The 21,736-nt window shown below is 47.8% G+C and overlaps 1 protein-coding gene across 1 annotated transcript in view; it reads right to left on the reverse strand.

Moving 5' to 3' along the window:
* Positions 1-10,420: 10,420 nt before the first annotated feature.
* The window catches only part of LOC127214230 (transmembrane protein 178B), a 32,659-nt gene continuing 21,343 nt past the window's right edge, over positions 10,421-21,736 (reverse strand). Inside the window, exon 2 of the mRNA XM_051174628.1 lies at positions 10,421-10,777. Coding sequence (XP_051030585.1) covers positions 10,527-10,777 — 251 coding nt within the window. The 3' untranslated portion in view covers positions 10,421-10,526. The remainder of the gene's footprint in view (positions 10,778-21,736) is intronic.

Here is a 21,736-nt window from a genome sequence, read left to right on the forward strand (position 1 = left end):
CTGCTGCTGCTGCTTCTTCTTCTTAAATCAGACTAGATGCATGCAGCTATGCAGTGAGTAATCCTGAGTCTCTCACAGTGTGCAGATTGAACATACCTCCCCACAGAAGCTTCTAGCTCTCTCTGCTATACCAAAGGTCATGATTTGTCTCATAGGCACTGTGGGCACTCTGTGTATGCTACAGAGACACAGTGAGGTATCTCTCACTCAGGAATCTTCCCTCTTCCTGGACGTCTTTCCCTCTTTGACCACGTAGGAGCCATATCTGAAGAAGAGTCTACACAAGGGTTTGAGTGACAGTGTGAGCTAACCACTGTTACTGAGCTGAGAGGGATCTGTACCCTCCCTACCTTCCTCCCTTCCATGGCACACCCACCTGGGATTATCAATTAAAAGCTACATCTTCACAAAGCAGAGACATGGGGATTCACTCTGGAGGAGGTGGGGACAGGGCTCACCACGCATCCCCAGAGCAGAAGGAGCAGGCAGGACAGTGAACTGTGAAGTCTGGAGTCCAACAACCATATCCCAGTGGTCCAGACGACACCAGGTTGTGAGTCTGGCAACCCGGGCTCCTACCTAGCCATGCCTTTTCAGGAAACTCATTTTCCACTTCTATCCTTCCTCTAAACCTCGAGTACTGATGGGGAAATAAGACTCTTTTTAAAAGCACTCACCTCCAATTAACTTGGCTTTCTCCCAGCTTTCCTTGTCATGTGTGTGCCAGAAGGTGGGTAGAAAGGAAATCCGATTTTAAGTTGGGGACCAAGCTAGGGAAGGCTAAGACGTTTCCCTCTTTGACGGCAGCAAGCGCAACATCTCATGAAGCCCTCAAACTTCTTGTTCCTGATGTCTGTGATGGGGGAAAAAGGAACAAATCTTTTCTCTTTTCTCTTTCAATCCATCTATACATTGTTGTCTCTTCCCTAACGCTCAGAGCATAGACCTTTGGCCGGCACATTATTGAAATGTCTACTGTTAGCTCCCTTCTGGATTAGAGTTTTCCGCTAGCCGTGTAAGAATCATACAATTATTTCTCTACACAACCCCAAAGAACAGTGCCATTCCCCATGAAATACTGCAGCCTGTACCCTCCCCACTCACCCCCTGCCACCCCCAAACAGAGAGAAGACACAGCCTCTTAAAACACACAACATGGTCTGCTTTATTTAATTGTTTAATCAGTTTACATTCCACAACTGACAGATTATTTATTTTTATTTTTTTTCCATGAACAAGTCATTTAATTAATTACCAGACACTTTTTTTTTTTCTTCAGTCGATGGAAATAACAATATTTCTGCCAATTTGAAAAAGAAAATTGCAAGATGCAGTCAGTTTCAGTGAAGTCCCCAAATGCTCTCTGCTTCCTCAGTCCTTTCAAAGTCACAGGAACCTGGCAATTTCCCTTTTCATTCCCCCTCCCGCTTCCCTTGTGAAGTTCCTCTTAGAATATCACAAGAGTTTCCAGATCTGGTTTGGACCACCTTTCCTGTAATTAATTAATTATGAGAAGAAACAGACAGTACAATAGATCTGATAAGATGTAGCATTCTTGTTAAGATTAAACAATACATTTATTCACATCATATCAGAACAAATTAACATAATATTTAATCTTATTTTAGCACCAATAACCACAGGAATTGCTGCCTCCAAGGGGAGAGTTGTTGCTAGAATCCTGCAGTATACACCACACTGTGTCTAACCAATCAGAAAGCACTATGCAAATTAGAGTGAAGGTAAATAAATTTATATTGACTGAGCGATGATCTGGCGGACCATGAACACGCCAGGTGTTTGAGAGTTTTGCCGGCGATGGTCCCTGTCTAATGACCACAGATAAAGCGTACTCACCAAATCTGCTCCCTTTCTCCTGCTCGGCAGCATAGGGCTCAGAATGTTAGATTTTTAAGTGAATCAAACCGTATCAGACTGGCTCTTTGAAACGATTGCAGAATGCCCAGGAGCTTGCTTGCATTTATTCTGTTCTATGCCCTAAGATCTCACTACATGTCTATTTCCCACACAAAAGAGGCTTCTTTAGACCCAAGGAAGATCTCTAAGCAGAAAGGAGAGGTAGGAAATGGCCTGAGTCCTAGTGTAAGAACAGAACTTGTGTCTGCCACCTCCTAGGAGATACACTCTGCCTCCTGCTCTTCTCCTATATCTCCTTTTCAGCATTCAAGAGTTAAAAAGAAAAACAAAATCAAAGAAATTGGAGGATGGATTAAACAGCTCCAAATATCAGTGAGACTCTGCCAGATGTTAAGAGGTAGGAGAGATGTGTATTCTTAACAACGGGGAGGCCTGCCTATCACATCGTGAGATTAAGAGACATCTGTATGGATAGGGTGGGTGGTGGCGGATGCTCCCTCCTACAGCTGGAGGGCATGGCCTGCTTTCCCCCTAGGATTTTGACAGGCCATCACTAAGGCCTCTTGGGGCAGATATATAGCATGTGGTTGGTTCTTAGCGGTGCTCTCCCCTTACTAAGCAGGCAAAGTAGGCCTTCCAAAGGCGAGACAGCTCTGTTTCCCACTCAGCCTCTGCCTTCATTCGCCACAGTGAATGAGAGACTGGCTGCCAAGGGCATCCTGCTCGGCCGGCCTCTGAAAAGACCCGGCGCTGTGTTCTCCTCGCTGGTTGCCAGAAGCCCGGTGCAGTTTCTGAGCACTAAAAATGTGGCTGAGCTAGTCAGAGATGCTTTCTCCAGGTAAAATTCACCTTGGATTTAGAGTCCCTCTGAATAACCAGAACATAAAAAAAGCCAGTAACTTCTATATTGACTCCATGTTGAAATGCTAATATTTTTGATATTCTGGGTTAAAATATAGTATGGAAATTAATTTCACCTGTTTTGTAGACCCTTTAAGATGCAGCTACCCGGATATTTCGAACTGCATATATAACCTGCATCGAATTTTATTGGACAGCAGTGGTCTAAATCACCTTCCTAGCACAAGTCTCAAAGAGGGTCACCGTGGTCCATCGGGGATGAGGAAGTTGTAGATTGAACCATGAGTGGAGGGGATGTTGGCACTGGCCAAAATTATTTATCTCTCTGGAAAAACTACTTTTCTCTGGCAGCCACTCGTACTCCAGGATTGATTTTCCATGCCCTGTGCTATCCTAATCCCCTCCTACTCCAGGATTACTGCCTTGGGGATATTCCTCTGCCACTCTGCTGACGGGATTTTGGAAGCACAGAAATTCCTCCAACCCAAAGTTCCCATTAAGCTCTAAGTGTATCTAACAGCACGTTCTGCCCGCAGCCTCCACCCCAGCCCTAGAAACACATTTTTTTCCCTTCCCATTTCCTAGTGTCCCCTGACCAGGCTCTGCTTCTTCAAGCAGTAAATCGCGTTTGTAGAGCAAGCCATAGCTGGTAAAGCAATCCCCTCTTCATCTCCTTTGATGCTCTTTCTCCTACCCCAGTCCTACGAGGCAAAGCACTGTCGTCAGCAGAGAGAGCAACCCAAGATCATCAGGGTGGGTGGGAGAAGGCATCGGAGACTGAAAAGGTACATAGAAGGCTTTGGACTCTGCGCGCAAGCTGGCTGCTGCCTTGAGGTTACTTTCTGAGGGATAGCAGCTTGGGCCAAGAGAAGCAGCTCAGTCAGCTTGCAACAGCCAGCCTGGGCACAAATAGCAGCAAGTGGACGGGGGAGCCCTGGTGTCCCATGAGTCCCCAAAGTCACCCTGCTTGCTCCCAGTGAGGACATGGATACGTGGTGAGGTCACAAGACCCACCCAAAGTTCCCAATGTTACCCCAGGTCAAGGTCTTTCTGCTGATGTGGGCTTTTATTTTGGGGGTAGAGAGACCTAACTTTAAAGGCAAGTGTCCTCAGAACAGAGAGTGACAAGCAAGCATGAGCAACCACCAGGGAAACAACCAGAAAACTCCCCAGTGACAGGTATCCCTCTTTCAAGTGACATCAGAGTCAAGATTCTAGGGCATTCTTCACAAGTCCTCCCAAAAACCGAGGGCTCCGTTGCAGCATTCGAGTAGTTGCAATAACCCTCCCCTTTATTTTCGGCTTTCACTTTTATTTGTACATTTTTTTACAGATAGTCTTGAATAGCAAAACAGTCACACCATGGACAGTGGGGGTAGGGCAGGGAGGGGCATGGGGTGGGACAGGGAGGGGCATGGGGTGGGGCAGGGAGGGGCGGGGGAGTGGCTCTGTGAAACCTCTGTGTGAAGGCATCATCACACTCACGGCACAGACATACTGGCACACACTAACGAGAGTGGGCCTACGGGCCCTAGAGAGGAAAGAAAAAGCCTGGGGTCCAGGGGAAAGAAGGGGGGGGGCATGGGTGGTTTCCCTGGGGAATCACAACTGGCCTTCCACACGAAGAGCAGTAGGCTGCCATGAGTCAGGGAGATGCCAGGCTGAGCTGTAGCTGGGTAAGTCCTAGGTTGGGGCCCAGTTTTGTTTCTTGACCCTGGACAGGCCACCCTTGAAGATGAGCCATTATCCTTACGGTTGGCTGGGCTCTAGTCACGCCGAGAGCGAGGACTTGTTATTCTCTGGAAGAGAGTCTCAGTGCACGCAGGGAAGAAGAAAAGCATGGGGTTTCTTTTGGGGGTCCTTTCCTTTTCCCCCTTTAGAATCTAGAATCCAAGCAAGATCACGCTGGGAAATGCCCCACCTGGATGCACACTCAGAGGACCTGCTGCCAGGGCCCAGAGGCGACTGATGAAGTCACTAGCTTTGCAGCCTGACAAGAGGAAGCGGGCTCTCACTCTATCATACCTATCCTCGCTCTAAATGCGAGAGAACTTTAAAAGCTTGAAGACCCTGACTTTCTCCCAACATGAGCATGTACAGCTGGGAATGTTCATAGAGCTGTTAAATGAACAGCAGGACCTCCGCGCCTGCTTTAGAGGTGAGCTGTTACGGCCATCTATGCCCTCAGCCTCCTCGTGGTCTGCTCGGTCCATCACCTCTGGTCATAAGCAACAGGAATGAGGGTGCACTTTGCAAATCTGGCCTTGGGGGAAAGAAAGTGAGCCCGGTATCGGGTAAAGAGTAAGAAGGAGGCAATTCCTCTGGAGGGCTGGAAGGAAGGAGTGAATCCCGCATGCTTCAGTGGTATAGCTACACCCTAGCTCACAACCAAGATGGCGGCCCTCTGTCTACACTATCCTTCTCGGCAGAGCCTTGAAGGAACCACTCCATTTTGGTGGCTGTGCTGCCGATGATGTGTAATTTGAACAGTGCATAATTCATAGACACCTCATGCTTGCAAATCGCTGTGCGATTCCTTTGCCACCCTTGGTATACCATGAGGTAAAAATGTTATCACCATCCTCATTTTGTAGATGAGGAAGTTCAAGTATGGAGAGGACACAGTGCCCAGCGTCACAAGTCGTTTAGTCCAGAGCAGAATGAAATAGTATAGTACAGTCACCGCTGTGTTATACAAGTGCAGCTTAATTAGTGAGCGTGTGTACTTACGGTTAGATTGGGATGGAAACTGAAAAAAAAAAAGAAGAAAAAGTGGGGAGAGAGGGGGGGAAGAGAAGGGGGAAAAGGAGGGCAGGAAGAGGGAGGGATGGACAGACAGACAGACACACAGACAGACAGATATACAGACAGATAGTCAGATATACAGATAGACAGGTAGACAGACAGACAGACAGATAGTCAGATATACAGACAGACAGACAGACAGACAGACAGAGAGAATCCCTAAATCGTAATCTTTAGCTCTGGCCTGAGCTTCCAAAGGCCTCCTTGCTGTGCTTGGGGCTTGTGCCGTTGCTGCCAAAAAACACGGAGTCACAGATGCCAAGCACAGTTCTGCGGCCATGCTGTGTCCTCTTGGCCCCATTCACTGCCCAGTGACAGCCGCTCACTGAAGAGGTTCAGGCCACCATGACTGGGCCCACCGTAGGGGCCTCAGAGTGATGGGATCATGATCAGTCTCCCAGTCTTTTGGATGCTCCCCCCCCCACCTCCCCTAGTTTTCTATAACGAGCTTGTATTCCTCTTGGGGGGGGGGTCGGGGGCAAGCTCAATAGCTAGTCATAACCCAGTCTAAGGACCAGGGGGCAGATGTGGCATAGAAACATCAATGGGAAGATAGTAAACCTAAACCCGCCCCCAGAAGTCAACACTCTGGGAGGCATCCGAATTCATTTGTATGCACCTGCCCTGCTAGACTTGCTCTTAAAATAAATAAATAAAAAAGCCGTCCCTGTCCTGTGTCTGTGTGAGCGGCAGACATCACCGAGGCTGCTCCGGGGCCTGTGTTTTGCCGTTGCCGTCTGTGCGGTCAGGTCCTCGGATTCATCCCTTTCCCTGGAGAGGGACACACGTGCTCACCAGGGGCAGCACAAACACTAAGGGCCCCTGACCTAGGAGGAGCGACTGATAGTCCACGGCGCAAGCTAAGACAGAGGGCGTCTGGGTCTATCCCCACTTCTGCTACGTATTGAAAACCAGGGTACGGATGTTCCAAGCCAAAGACAGCTGAAGCCAGATGTCCTGCGCGACGAGTTTGACTCCAATATTCTGAATTTTATACTAGGTGGGCAGCTTTGGAGACCCAAGTAGCAAGCATACCTTCCTGTAGTCAGGAAAACACATGCAGCATTTTCCTATTAGGTCTCCTACCGGGTGTATGGGTGACCGAGGAGAGGCAAAGTTTGTGGGTATCCTCTCCTATGGAGGAAATGTGGTAGAACCCTCACCTGAGGGAAAATACCCCAGGGCATCACTCAGGGACCTGAGGCCAAAGAGGCCTGGTCTTGATCTGTGGAGCTCTCTATGTGCCTTCCTGATCCCTAGCGGTGAGAAGGGGGGCTGCTCAAAGGCTGTCTGGTGACTGAAGCTGAAACGGACATTTTCTTTCTTATACTTTGATGTCAGCGATCCACACACGCACATCCGTGTGAGACCTCGAGCAAATGGCAAAGAAGGAGGGCTTGAAGTCTCCCTCCTCCCTCAGAAGGCAACCGTCACAAACTGATCATAAGCAGAGCCATGGGCAGAAGAAGAAAGAGCTAGAAGTCTCCAACGAGGAAAAGGAATTGTACTTTCTCCCAGCTAGACCCCCAACTTTCCTGAATCTCCAGTCCAGCAGAGAGCAAGGGAATGAGTGTTGAACATGCCCTCAGCTTGTGCAGGCATGTCCCCTGTATACACACAGCTACAAGAATTTGAACTGGACCTGGGTAGGAAGGAATCCAGAGTCTTGCAGAGGACACTGGCTCTCAGTCCCTCAGAAAGTTGGAGTCTACGATTTAGAGTTAGTGGTTCTGAACTACAATACATCACACTCCAAGGCCCCTTCTCTGCTTTTTCTTTCCCTCACTCCCTAGACACCTCACAGCCAGAAAGCTTCAGGAAGTGCCAAAGAGGGGCATGTTTTAATCAGTGGTCACCCCCCCACGTGATGGAAGGATCAGATCACCTGGATAGAGATTGCTATCTTCTATCAGGTGGAGACTTCTGTCCTGATCGAGTGTTGGGGCTGGTTTTTGTTGCTAAGTAGTGTAAATCCCAGCACGTGTGTATCTGTGCCTGGAATAGTGATAGTGACTCTAACGTCCTGTTCTGCTGAGGGGGAGGGGGATGAATTGGGCCAGAGAGTCCATTTTCTGCCTGGGAGTCCATCTAGTATTCCAAGAATGCTCATGTTTCAAAGGAAGCCAGTAAGTTTTACTAAAAGTTTGTCATAGAGTTGGGCAATTGGATAGAGCAGATATCTGTTTATGATGTATATGAATTAAAAAAAAAAAAAACCAAGGCATATTTGAGAGGTCTGTGAACTGCTATGTTAGTGAAACAAGTTTGCATAAGAAAAGTTCAAATAGTCAAAACCAAATTGTCCCATTTAGCTTAGTTTCCTCCATCTTTTTGCAATTGGAAAACAGGTGGAGTTAATATTCCATCACAGACAAGCTCTGTGCCTAAGGTGGATATTCATGGACACCTGCTTATCCCTGCCCAGGTCGAGGTACTCCGGAGGAAGACAAAAGCCCTCTCAATTTGAGATACTTCTGTTTTCCAACCCCAAGTATGCCCTTTACCTTAAGAGAAAGAAAATTATCTTTTCAAAGGAAAAGAAAAAAAAAAAAAAAAGAAAATTCTCAATTAAAAAAACTGAGTTTCTTTTTCTGACATTATTTTTCCTATCATAGAATATACTGTTTATCTTAAGAGTAACCCTTAGAATCTCAGTTGGAAGCCAGCAGCGTTCTGTAACATTCAGCTGCCCTGCTCACCTCGCACTCCTATACTTGGGGCATTCACATGTAAGACCTTCCTTAGGATCTGACCAGGGCCCTGATGAGGGAGTCTTGAGAAATGCATCCATACCTTTATATAAGTAAACACACACACACACACACACACACACACGCACGCATGTGCACACACGCACACACTCACACACAGTGAACAAGAGACACACACACAAAATGCTACTCACATGAACCATCAGATATCATACCCCGATAGGATTACACACACACACACACACACACACACACACACACACGAGAGTCAAAGGCCTGACAGATGGGATGGGCGGGAAACGGTTAGTAAGTGAGGAGGAGTCTGGTAGGAAAAGAGGTTGAGAACAGGGAGCTTCAGCACTTGGGGGAGGAAGGCTTCTGAGTGTTTGGCAAAGTTCCCAAAGCAGACCTCTTCTGCAGGGGCTGAGCGCCCATTCTTCGTGACTGACCATGGCTGCACCAGCTCAAGATTCTCTTGTTGGCTCCCCAGGGTCACCTGACAACAGCAGGGTCCCCGAGGTCCCCACGAGCTGCTCCTGCCGCGTGGCACTCACAGCTCTGGCTGACTTCTTCATTCACTAGCACCCAGTGCCGATTTGCTCGGGTGAGCCTGACATGCCTGGGTGGCCTTGCCCCACCTCAGTCTGGGCGCTAGCCACTAAGATGGACAGCTATTTTGGGATTCATGGCCTTGAAGATTAAGAGGGAGGGGATGAGAGCAGAAGGGGTTGAGAGTTCTCCGTTAGTTTACATCATATCATACAAACGCGAGCCCATGGGACAGGGAGATGCTCTCTCTGCGCGTGACCCATTTCCTGTCATCTGTACAGGGCTCACCCCTAGAAGGAGCAGGTGTCCAGGGATGAAGGTCTTGTTTGGTATGTGTACTTGTACATCAGCAGCCAGAGGCAATGTTCCTTCTCTTCCCTCAACTGTATGCTCCCCCTTTTCTGTTAGGACTTTTGTGCCCGGCTGTGTCTTCAGCTTCCAAAATGAGTGGACTAAACCTTTCGGCGTTGCAGAACCACACTGTGAAGAGCCACAGGGTTCTCTGTCTGGCCCAGTGGTTTGGTTCTTGGTTTTTGCCCTCTGGGAATTTCAGCCGTACCAGAAATAATAGAAGAAATGCAACACAGACAATAAAACCCCACACTCAGGAAATACCCACCACAGGGGCATGCACATACACATGTGTACACGCGTGTGCGACACACACACACACACACACACTTCAGTCTCTCTCCAGGGATCTGCAGCTGCTACATTGACACCCAGGAAGGCCCGCCCGCCCTTCAAGGCAATTCCCAGACCTTGGGGCCTCCATAATGGGTCAAAAACAATAACAGTGAGAGATAAAGAGAGAACAGAGTAAGATGATATTTCCATTCAAAGAGTAGGAAAGAAAAAGATAACCAACCAATAGCTATGCACACGTGCACACACGCTCACACACTCACACACACACACACACACACACACACACAGGTCACAGCATTGCTCAAAGGTGCCATCTGCCCAGAGAGCGCAGGCAGGGGAGGACAGGGTGGCCTCTTGTTTAACAGGGGTGTAAGGCAGCTGGAAGGTAAGACTGGGTTTTCTGAGCATCCACGGAAATGTCCCTTTGTTGATGCTGATCTTGCCTCTCAGCATGTTCTCTCCCCTCCCCCGCCTCTAAGCCATTGTCCAAAGGTTTGGCCACAAGGAGAAAACTTCCTTTCTCAGTCTGTTTTCTCTTCCACTCCTGGTGCTGCTGGTGGGCTGGGAAGGAGCTCGGAACAGGAAGAGCAGAGATGAGGTCCTGAAAATGGCCTCAAAGACGTGGTTACGTTCTACGAACTCAAGGGACCGGGTTTCCCGGTGATATGATGGCTAGGGTGGTGGTGGTGGCCTTTCCTGCTGGCCCAGAGTGTAGCACGTCCTTCTCTGTGTCTGCCTTGCTTCAGACCACTGCCTCTGTCCCTTCCAGTTCACCGCCACATCGTTATGAGTGACTGACAGGGGTCAGGATGCTACCGCAGGTGGTGGCTTCCACTCCGTCTTGAGGAGACCATGACGCCAAAGTCAAGAAATAATGAGAGAGCCATAGGATGGGAACACTTCTCCCATCTTGGAGATGAGGTAACACAAAGTCTGATTAGATGCAGGTGCCTGGGCCAACTCAACTCTACCTTGGCACTGGCATCATCTTGATTGAGTTTCATTTTATATATGTATATTATATATATATTTATATATATATATATATGTATGGGTTTGTTTGTTTGTTTGTTTTTAGCACACTGTCCCATTCTCTGGTCTGGATTTAGGGCAGTTGGTCCTCGGGACAGGTTGGACAGAGGGGGCCAAGGTACAGAAGAATCCCGAGATTAGTGTGAGACCCAGGCCCCCCCACGCACAGAACATGGACCATCCATAGCCGTGGCTGATGTCATCCGGGAGTCCATATAGGTAGCGTGGGTAACGTGATAGCTCAAAGTTGATCCCAGCCACACAGGTGCACAGTGAAATGATGCAGAAGGTTCCTGGAGAACAAGGGAGGAAACACCGGGCAGGGAAATGGAGAAGGAAAAGGAAGAAGGGAAGAAGAGAGAAGAGAAGTTAGGATTGTTATAGTTACACCTGTTTAAGTGGGAGAGACGGGAAGATTCAGGGAACAGTGGGCTGTCACCATGGTCACCACCAAGAGCTCGTGGGAGGAGGACACTCCTAATGGCCCATTGCTTCTGCTCACTCCAATCATCTTGGACAATCTCGGGAAGTCTCTTCTTCAATACAATACACCAATTGAGTATCGCATTGGAGATTTATATAGGGTGGGATGACCACGGGATATTTAATTCTTTTTTTTTTTATTAAGTATTTAAAATATGCTTCTTTCATTGGCAAAAACAAATCATCCCATTTGGTGTAGCAATAAAATCATCTCTTTTTCTTTCACACACGTGTGTGTATACATACATATATACATATATATATATATCATCTTATACAAATTTAAAAACTCTTACTTTAATAAAGTCACCATCAAAAGGGAAAAAACCCTTCTCGGTTGCATTACTCTTGAAAATCTTTCCCGTTTTCTACAAGGCAACCTTTCTGGAAAATGTCCCGTGGAAAGCTAGCTCTCTAGGGTAACCCTTACATTATGGGTGGTGGTGAAGTCCAGGAGCCACACATGTGCCTTCTCGGCCTCCTTATCCACGTGGGCATCACTTAACTCACCCATCATGCTTCAGTGTGAAATTTAGCAAACCTTTTTGATATTAGGATTCTCTTTAAAACATATTCTTTACCATTTTCACATGCAAGCATGCACAGAACATATGCTATGTATTCCCCAAATCAACCTCCAACTGGATGATCATCAGAAGAGGTGAGATGGGATAAAATGTTGTAGAATCACAAACTCTCTTAACCAGTGCCAATGTTTGGCATAGCTAGAGTAAATTCGACCACTTTTTCAGCGTCCTCTTTTGTGTATGCTTTTTGTGACCCAAAGAAGCAGGTGCATCTGGGTCAATGGGAAGGAGCGGGCGACGTAAGCTTTCTCACAGGGAAGGAGAGGAGAGGCAGTATGCTATGTTTTCTATCCACTATGAGACATTTCCTTGCTAACTGCTGGGTTTCTTTACGAGCACATCTTATGTCTCCCCGAAGGTTCCTGGAGACCAAGGGAAGAAGTCCACAGCAGGGCAATAGTTCATAAGTTGGTGACCATTTAAATGGCCGTAACAGCTGCAGACATACTTAACAATTAAGAAGTGCTGTGTGGCCAATCAAAGTGCAGAGAATGGGTGCAGGCAGAGTGCTCCACCGCAAATGACACATTTATACCGTCACGTTGTGGGAGATGGGTGGGAAGATTCTAAGAGTCAGAAGTGGTTATGAGGAGAAGGGGGGGGAGTATAATCAAAATACATTATATGAAATTGTCAAAGAATTACCAAAAATATTATATTTTTAAAAAGTGCCATGTGCCGGAAGCTAAGTCGTGTGCTTGGCCTTTAATTCTTAACACGGATTGCATTTTTATCTGCATGTAACTGGAAAGAGTACTGAGGTTAAGTCATTTGCCCAACATCACAGAGCAGGTAGATGGGAAGCCACGGTGCAATCTCAGGCAGCCAGGTTGCAGCTTATAGTCCTATTTCTTTTGTACGGGAGGTTGCTGGATATTAACTTAGGGCTTTGTGCACACAAGGGGAGTACTCTACCACTGAGCTATAGTCAAACTATTTTATTTATTTTTAATTTTAGATTTGCTAAGTTTCCAAGGCTGGACCCGAACTCATTTTGTAGCTCAGTCCGGCCGGCCTTAATTCTGTGATCCTCCTACCTAAGCCTCCTGCGTAGCTAGGACTACATGTGTGTGCCATTGTTTCCGGCTAGATTGTTTTAGTAAAGACTGGCATCAGGGCCCAGCTCTCTCCTATCCATCGCCAATTGTCTGCAAAGTTCCAGCTGCATTCTGCATTCTACAATGTGATTGCATGACACTGACAGAATGTTAGGAATAGAGTGACACTGAAGGAGGAAAAAGTGTAGCCGGCCAAAACTCAGATCACGGAAGAGTATGAAAGGGCAGTGAAGATACAATGTGTTCAATGTTATTCATAACCCAGTAATTAAAACCCCAAAGCAGAGGGGCTGGAGAGATGGCTCAGTACTTAAGAGCACTTGCTGCTCACCCAGGGGACCGAGTTTGATTCCTAGCACCTGTATGGCAACTCACAACTGCGTGTAATTTCACTTCCAGGGGATCCCAGTCCTCTGGTCTCCTGCCTCCTAGAGCACAGCGCTCGTGTGCATATACAGCTACCCGCCCAACACACACACGCAACACACACAAATATAAAATAAAAAATAATGTCGACCTTTACAAAAACAAAAGAAAAAGGAGATTAAAGCACAGTGACAACATCTATCAAAATGGCAAAGTTTTGGATTTTTGGGTTCTCTCTCTCTCTCCCTCCATGTGCGTGCGTGCGTGTGTGTGTGTGTGTGTGCGTGTGTGTGTGTGTGTGTGTGTGCATGTGTGTGTGTGTGCGTGTGTGTGTGTTGAACACATGTTTGCGGGTGTGTGTGGAGGACAGACGTCAACCTTGGGTGTCAGTCCTCAGGGGCTGGCCACCTTTCTTTCATGTGGGATCTTCCACTGACCTGGGGTGTGCTCTGCATGCAAGGTGAGCCACAGGCAACTCTGTGCACATCCTCGGCGCTGCTACTACAAGCGTGTGCACCTTGCCTGGCTTTCCACCTGGGCTCTGGGGTGGAATGCGGGTCCTTGCGCCATTGTGGTAAGCCTTTTGCTGCCCAAGCTACCCCCCCCCCATCACTCTCTGTCTTGTGGTTTTGTTTTGTTGGTTGTTTTTAATCCTCTCCAAAGCTACATTCATACTTTTGATCTGCTGATTTCTCACATGGGGATGAAGGCCAAAATCGGAAGTTGTGTATGTGGCGAGGAGGGGCCCACATGAGCTCAAATACTGTGCTAATGCAGTCTCTGAGTCGAGAAGCTTGCCCCTTCCCAGAGGCACCGTACTGACGCCAATCTGTGCTCCCAAGGGCCACTGAGAAGTACAGGGACTATTGGGCATAAGGAGGCAGCGGGGGTAAGTGCAAATCTGATCTGCCCTGGACACTGGGAATCATAGATCTAGACCAGGGTAGAAGAGTTCTGAGATGGAGAGGTGAACTAAACTTATAAACTGAAGCTCTGGCCATGTCAGGGATCGCATAGGACTTTAGGTAAACTTTAGGAAACAGAGTTATCCCTTCTCAACAGCTTCATCATGCCATCCACTAAAGAAAAGTATGGATTTTTGCTGGGAGAGGAGATCCACACAGGGGCAGAAGGCTGCTGGGGCACACAGGGAGGCCTCAGAAATGAGTCCGCATTCAGCTCAATCGATAGGAAAGATGAAATGTCAGAACTCAGCCTCTGAGGCGGTGCTTGCAGACTCGGTCATGCTGCCCCCTGTGAGCACTTAGCGAGAGGCAAGTGGGAAGTCAAGTAAGGCCACTGGGATGTCATGGTTATCCAGTGTTAGCTGTGGTTAGAGTCCAACAGTTGGGCGACAAGATCCCTACCCTCAAGTCATCCTTCCCTTTGACCTGCAGCCTGCGTGGCACTGCTAATACCTAGCACTTGCAAGTGTAGGCAGCTGCAGAGAGCGATGGGTAGAAGTGGTTGGTGGGCAGCATCAGGTCTGGACAAAGGAGTGAGGCTTTGCCAGGATGGGTGGGTGGAGCGGGGGTAATTCTTTGACGATGGGCTTGGGAGAGCCAAAACAGCCAAGTAACAACATACGTGTGACCTTTTGTTCAAACCAACCTTTGTGCTAGATGTTGGTGAGAGAGAAGGGGGAATAAGATAGGACCCCTGCTCTGAAGAATCTTTAATTAAAACTAAAATAAAAAAAAAGGGGGAAAAAAGCAACATATGATATTGTAGGGAATATAAGCCGCACATAAATGAAAAGTTGAGAATAAAACAAAACTAACACCAGACGGGGATTAAGAGACATGGGTTTATCATCAGCTCCCTCCCAGCCTCTGGTTCCTTCATCTGAGAAGTCAGAGGGCAGAGGCAGAGACTTAAGTTCCCTCCCTGGTGTAGCAGTGTCTAGTGTATAGTGTATAGACACCCAGAGGTTAGCAACTTCAATGCAGGCTAGATAGTGCTAGATGAAGAGAGCTCCAATGGGAAGCAGGGGACAAGCCTGGCCAGGTCTACTGTTCCCAGGGCTCCGTGCCTGATAAGGAGTGACATGCTAGACACCTGCCATACCTCAGTTGCAAGGTGTTCACCGCTACAACCCAAGCCTAGTTTCCATGTTACATCAACTACCCCAATAGACCACTGGCGCTTTGACTTCTACATTTGCTCCATGGAAGAGCCAATGGAAATGTTAAACTCCTGCCAAATTATTGTTCTGTCCGGTTACAAAACCTCCAATAGCTTGTAGCACTTCGATCTAAACGTCTCACTTTCTCTGTAAGGGGACTCCTAAGTGGATTCTGTTCACTTATCAGAGCAAATGTCTTACCTTGACCACACAGCCCTATGCAGTAGCCACGCTAGTGCTCCGTGATAGGAAATTAGATAAGCATGCTCTACAACCCACCCTTTACATTCACTCTCTTGTCCAAAATGGCCTTGAGCTCCCTGCTTTCAACTCAAATGCCATCCTCAGAAAAAAAATCTTCCCTGGCTTCTTGGAGAGTAGCACCTGCCCCCAGTGGTTTTAAAACAGTCTCATGTGGAGATGTTTCTAGAACCACGACCAGGGATGAGGGGGAGAAGCAAGAGAGACTCCCAGCTCTCTCTCCTCTACTTGAGCAAAACAGCTCTACTTCGGTCTGTTTCCAGGAGAAATTTCACTGGCGAAAGCATCCTATGACTTACACCATTTGGAGACCACTAACATATCTTAGGTATGCCCCTGCATGGATCATCCTTTGGATAGCAAACTCCAGTGGCTGCTCCATTAATGACAAGCCCATACCTTTAGCAGAAATGGCTCATAGTCCCAACCCTCCTGCCTGCTGACCCTGCAAGAAGCCTTCAACTTTCTCAACACAGTCTCTAGGCAGCCAGCCACAGCTAGTCAGTCCCAGCTAATTAGCCTCTCAGTGCCAGGATTCTTGCTGGCCTGGGCTCAGAGTTCAGGAGTCCAGATAGAAGCGATTAGGGTGCCATTCCAGGAAGCTGCGGGCTGAGCGAGCTTGCACTAACATGCAGGCAGTGCTGCCCTGCAGACCCATACTGTCTAATGTCCCTATCTGTAAACTCCATCCACAAGCAGGACGCCACAGCTCACGGCAGCAACTGGCTGTGTGCACCAGGCCTCTTTCGATGGCTCATCCACAGCTCCCACTTCCTTTCATGGCCTATCCACTCAGGTTCTTCCAGAAGTCACACATCTAATGTCACTCAGCACCTCTCCACCCTGCCCTACACACTCCTGTCCCTGAGCCCCACCAAAGGCTGGCTGCAAGAATGACACTATCTCTGGGTTCTAAAATGGTCGCTCTAGCCGGCGCCCTCTAGTCCAAGGAGGGCAAAAGGGAGCAAAGTGGCTTCCTGAAAACCAGGCTCCCGAGGACTCCTACTCCTATTCCAATCACAGCTCTCCCGCCCCTCCTCCAAGTCACTGCCATCTCTAATTAATGTTTCTCTGGTTGCCAAACACTGGAGTCTAGTTTCTCTCTTCCTAGTTGTAATTTCTCGCCTGGCTGACAGCCTCCTCCTGTTTGGATCTCTGGGTTTCCAGGCTGCCCTGAAGCCAGGCTTCCGTGTACTTCCCTAGCTCTTACCTCCAGTCTCTCAGGCATTCCTCAGCCTCCGTGTGCTGCTTTAGAGCTGGCAGGTTCCTGCTTTTCCTCTTGAACTACATCATTACACGCCCTGGCAATGGCTGCTTTTCTCTGGTTGGGAATTGCCCCATATACGACCGAGCAAAGTAAGTTTCTGCCTTAGCTCTCCCCTCCCAGGCACGTGGCCTGTCATGGATGTTCTCTGGGCAGTCCGAGTTCAGTGCTACTCTTATGCTATCCTGTGCGCATTTTCACCAATTACTCTCGCCTTGGAAACGGAATCCCTGCATTCATATGGAAGAGCGTGGTATTTTAAGGTGGCGCTACAGGCAGAGTGATTAGCACCAAATGAGTGGCATTCTCGTGGCAGGAATAAGATAGAGAAGATGCCTCAGCCATTAAGAGCACCTGGTTACTCTTCCAGTGGACCAGTGTTCAGTTCCCGGCACCCACAAGACTTACGATACCACAACCCAGTTAATAGACCCATACATCTCTGGCTTCCTCTGCTCCTTTAAGGCCTCACTTCATGTATAGGGCAGCAAAGCATCCTGGGTCACCTAGGAGTTATGGGAGAGTTTGTCTGGAATGTGAGGCTTTCAGTCCTCACACTGGGAAGCCCTAAGAAGACTGACTTCCCTGCCTTCTGAGCTTCTTGAGGAAGTGCTAGCTACCCTGTAGTCAAGAGTCAGACCATAGTGATGCATCATGGGAGCGCTGCCTACCCTGTAGTCAAGAGTCAGACCATAGTGATGCATCATGGGAGCGCTGCCTACCCTGTAGTCAAGAGGCAGACCATAGTGATGCATCATGGGAGCGCTGCCTCTAAGTCAGGACAACAGAGAAATACAGATCTGCGGAATGTGTTACCATTGATGAGGAATGCCAGGCCAGGCCAGGCCAGCGTTGTTCAGGGGAAGCTAATTCTTTTGTCACCATGGAATGTTACCAGGGAGCACGTGATCAGCAGCCCAGTAATATGCCCATCCCATCCTAGTACCACCGTAAAGGTCAGCAACTACGATGGGATATGTCTAAACTGCTATTTACAGCCACAGAGTTGACTCTTCCCTCAGCCCACTTCTGAGCACTCATTGCAGTGCAAGAGGCCAACATGATGGTGCCGTCTCTACAGTCGGTGCTATGTTAGCCTATGCAGCAAGGCTAGGGTGGCATGAGTGTTTCCACAAGCCTTAATGGTGCTCGGAGACACCGTGACAGTCACACCATGGCAGTGGACCCTGTGGAGAAATAACAGCAAACCGTGGGCCTCACGCTAGGCAGCAGGAATGCTCTTACTAATCCAAGAAGCCATCTCCTAGGAAACCGAAGCTCCTGTGAGGGCTCTCACAAGAATCCAGACCAGTTACATATTGTGTGCATGGGCATTTCCCCAAATATCTATTTCTTATGTGACCAAGATGTTCCCAAAACTTCACGGTCACATAATTTCTCCAGCTTTCTAGAGCTAGAGATCCATCTGTGTGACATTTTCTGCTCCCAGGAATGAGGGATGACGTCTTTGTGTCCCCAACCCTGGCCTGTTCCACTGTTGCTATGCGGCAAGAGGGATTCTGCTCTGACCAGAAGTCCTCAGGTTGCTGTGGAAATGCTCTGCAGACATGCATGTTGGAATGCCTGTTCCTTGTAGACATGCATGTTGGGGTGACTGTTCCTTGTAGACATGCATGTTGGAATGCCTGTTCCTTGTAGACATGCATGTTGGGATGACTGTTCCTTGCAGACATGCATGTCGGAATGCCTGTTTCCTATAGACATGCATGTTAGGGTGCCTGTTACTTGTAGACATGCATGTTGGGGTGTCTGAGAAGCAGCCTCTTCCCTAAGATCACCCTTCATTCTCTCTTTTGATTTTTAAAATCTTAGAGGTGAACATCAGCAAACAGAAAAAAAGAATTCCTCCCCCAGCATTCATCCCAGAAAGCTGATGGACACTAAATCCTCCCTCCACTTAGATTAAATGCCCCAGCAGTATTCAGCTCTTGAGAACACTTTATAGCTATGTTCAGACTTGCACAGAATATAAATTACTCTTGAATTATACACCATTGCATCATCAGCCACCAACAGGCAGGTCACAGGGTTTTACATTAAAGGTGCCTTTGAGACTTGCTGGGATGAGGCAAGAGATGTTGGATGTGTTTGGGAAGTAAGCATGTTGCAATGGATGGGGCTCATGCATCACATTTTTCTGCAAGCTGTGAGAATCTTCCAGGCTGAGAGACGGCCAGTAGTAGAACCCAGAAACCACACACCCAGGTCAGAACAAATTGTTGTCTTTTTGTTTATTTTTATTCTTAAGAATTTATCTTTTTATTACAAGGATGTCCTATACCCCTGTGTGTGTGTGTGTGTGTGTGTGTGTGTGTGTGTGTGTGTGTGTATGCCACAGTAACATAGCATTCTAAGTCAAGAAGCTATAATGACTGCTCATTCATAGGTCGACATCAACTCTAGAGAGACTATAGTTGGCAGTTTATTTTTAAAATTTTATGTATATAAATTTTTTTTTCCTGCATATATTCACCACGTGCCTGGTACTGACTGGCAGAGCCAAAATTGGGAACCAGATTCTGTGGAACTATTGTTATAGGCGCCTGTGAACTGCCACATAGGTATCAAGAACCAAACCTGGGTGATCAGCAGGGACAGTAAGCACTTTCAACTGCTAATCCATTATTCTCGACCCCAAGGGGCCTTTCAAAAGTCCTTAAGTTGAACATCACCAACCACGGGCCAAAACGTTTGAAAAAATACTTGGTTTGTATGACTGGCCTGCCAAGGCATGCCCACTGACTCAATAGTGGTTCGCCATCATAGGAGTGACCAATCAGTTTCTGGTTGGATTTAAGTCCTGCTCTACGAGAGGAAATCCATGCCTGGTAACTATAGTTGGGTCAAGAAGGTATAGTTAGATGGGCCATATGTCCTAAGGGGGAATCTACTGCTATTCTGCTAAATGGACACGGTTGTAAACTGTCTCCTAATGACTTGTTATTCCCATAGATAAGCGCATATCACTACCCTCATCACAGGAGCTTCTATTTACAGTAGATGGCAATTACCTCAAAGACCCATGAGTATCCATGGGCCAGGGGATAAGAGGACAGAGTGCTCAGCCCTAAGTAGGACATCTATACTGATCTCCCCTCCTCTCAAGGCCCAGGGATCACTGTGAAGAGAGCCAAGAAAGACTGGAAAGCCAGAGGCCATGAATGACTACGACCCTGGCAGATCTACGGACCGCATTCCCACAGAAAGCCACATATCCATGAGTACATGGGCAACACAAGAGTTGGACTTGACTGGTGGTAAAAGGGGGTTAATCTAGAATTTGGAGGATGGAATGAATACAGTCAAACTCATTGTATGAAATTCTCAAAGAACTTTTTTTTTTTTTAAGTGCCTGTATTGGGGGCGGGGCAGACGACAATCCTCTTTGTAGTAAACATGTATTGACTCTCCCCTTGTGGTCATTCACCAATTAACACAGTGCAACAACAGTTCACACGGCTGGCTCCCTGATATTGAACTTTCAGCTTCTAGAACAATGAAAATAAATTTCCATTGGCAAAGCCACTTCGCCTGCATTATTTTTTTTGGGGGGGGGCGGGGGTTACATCTGTCCTAGCAAGCTGATGCAGCAGATACGCAGACAAAAATTGGTTTAATAGATTTACATTTTAACACGTAAAACAAGACTGTCAGGGCTGGGCTGATGACTCAGCTGGTAATGCTCATTCAACCCCCCAGAACTCACATTAACTTATGGAGCATGGTGGCACAAGCTTGTGATTCAGGTACTGGGGAAGAGCAAACAGGAGGGTCCCCGGAGCGCTATAGTCTGCCCGCCCAGCTTAATGGATGACCTCTGGGACTCATCAATGAGAGGTCTCAAAGGAGATAGGAAGTGTCACAGGGAATGACATCTGAGATTCTCCTCAGGAGTCCATGCATGTGTGCCTGCCTACACACACACACACACACACACACACACACACACACACACACACACACACACACCAAGAATGTCTGTTTCCAGACTTAAAGGCCATCCCATAGCTAGAAGAGACATGAAAATATACCCATATGAAATAGCAGCAGCTTGGGACGCTGAGGCTCCTTGTCCCTATGATCTTCCTTACCTGAGTTGTCTGTGCTCATGCCTGCCCATCACACAGATGCTGTTACAGAGGCTCTGGCTCATGCCTGCCCATCACACAGATGCTGTTACAGAGGCTCTGGCTCTGGCTCATACCTGCCCATCACACAGATGCTGTTACAGAGGCTCTGGCTCATGCCTGCCCATCACACAGATGCTGTTACAGAGGCTCTGGCTCATGCCTGCCCATCACACAGATGCTGTTACAGAGGCATTGGCTCTGGCTCATGCCTGCCCATCACACAGATGCTGTTACAGAGGCACTGGCTCTGGCAGTATCTACACTAAAGTCAGAGCAGGTGGTGGAGGTGTATCCTTTCTGGGCTATGAGCAGAGCATTTCAGCTTGTAGACCTTTACATGAAAACAGACCTCGAGACTTAGAGGAAAAGAAAGTAGAGGCATGCCTGGTCTACCCAGACTCTCGTAGGGCACCTAAATTATTGTGGTATTACTGCAGAGGTAATACTGCAGAGGTACTGAATCTCAGTTTGTCTGTCTCTGTTTCTCTCTCTCTCTCTCTCTCTCTCTCTGTGTGTGTGTGTGTGTGTGTGTGTAGGTGCGCGCGCACGCGCATATGCGTGTGCTGGCATTCACACACCCGTGCCTGAACTGTACCTACTTGTGATTCAATTGGTACCTTGAGTCTCAGGAAGCATTTTTATTTTTTCCAGAAATCCAGCATCAGAATAATACCTTCTCTGCAGGATTATTTTGAAGAGCGATAATAATACACGTGAAAAAGCTTAGAGAAGTTAAAATTGCTTTGTATATGTAAGGTATAATATTAGAGATGGAAAGCTTTAAGGGAGGGCGGAAGAAAAAATGGTTCTTAAGGACAGGCAAGAACTGTAGCTGCTGTTTCTGTCTCTGTCAGCAACTGCATTCTCCCGAGGCCTTGGCCCAGGGTAAATGCCAGCCCAGAGCCACTGCTCTCTACAGAGCGCACTGAAAGGACACACGGGACACTTTGTTCTGTG

The sequence above is a fragment of the Phodopus roborovskii genome, unplaced genomic scaffold (genome assembly GCF_943737965.1).
Source record: "Phodopus roborovskii unplaced genomic scaffold, PHOROB, whole genome shotgun sequence".
Lineage (NCBI taxonomy): Eukaryota > Metazoa > Chordata > Mammalia > Rodentia > Cricetidae > Phodopus > Phodopus roborovskii.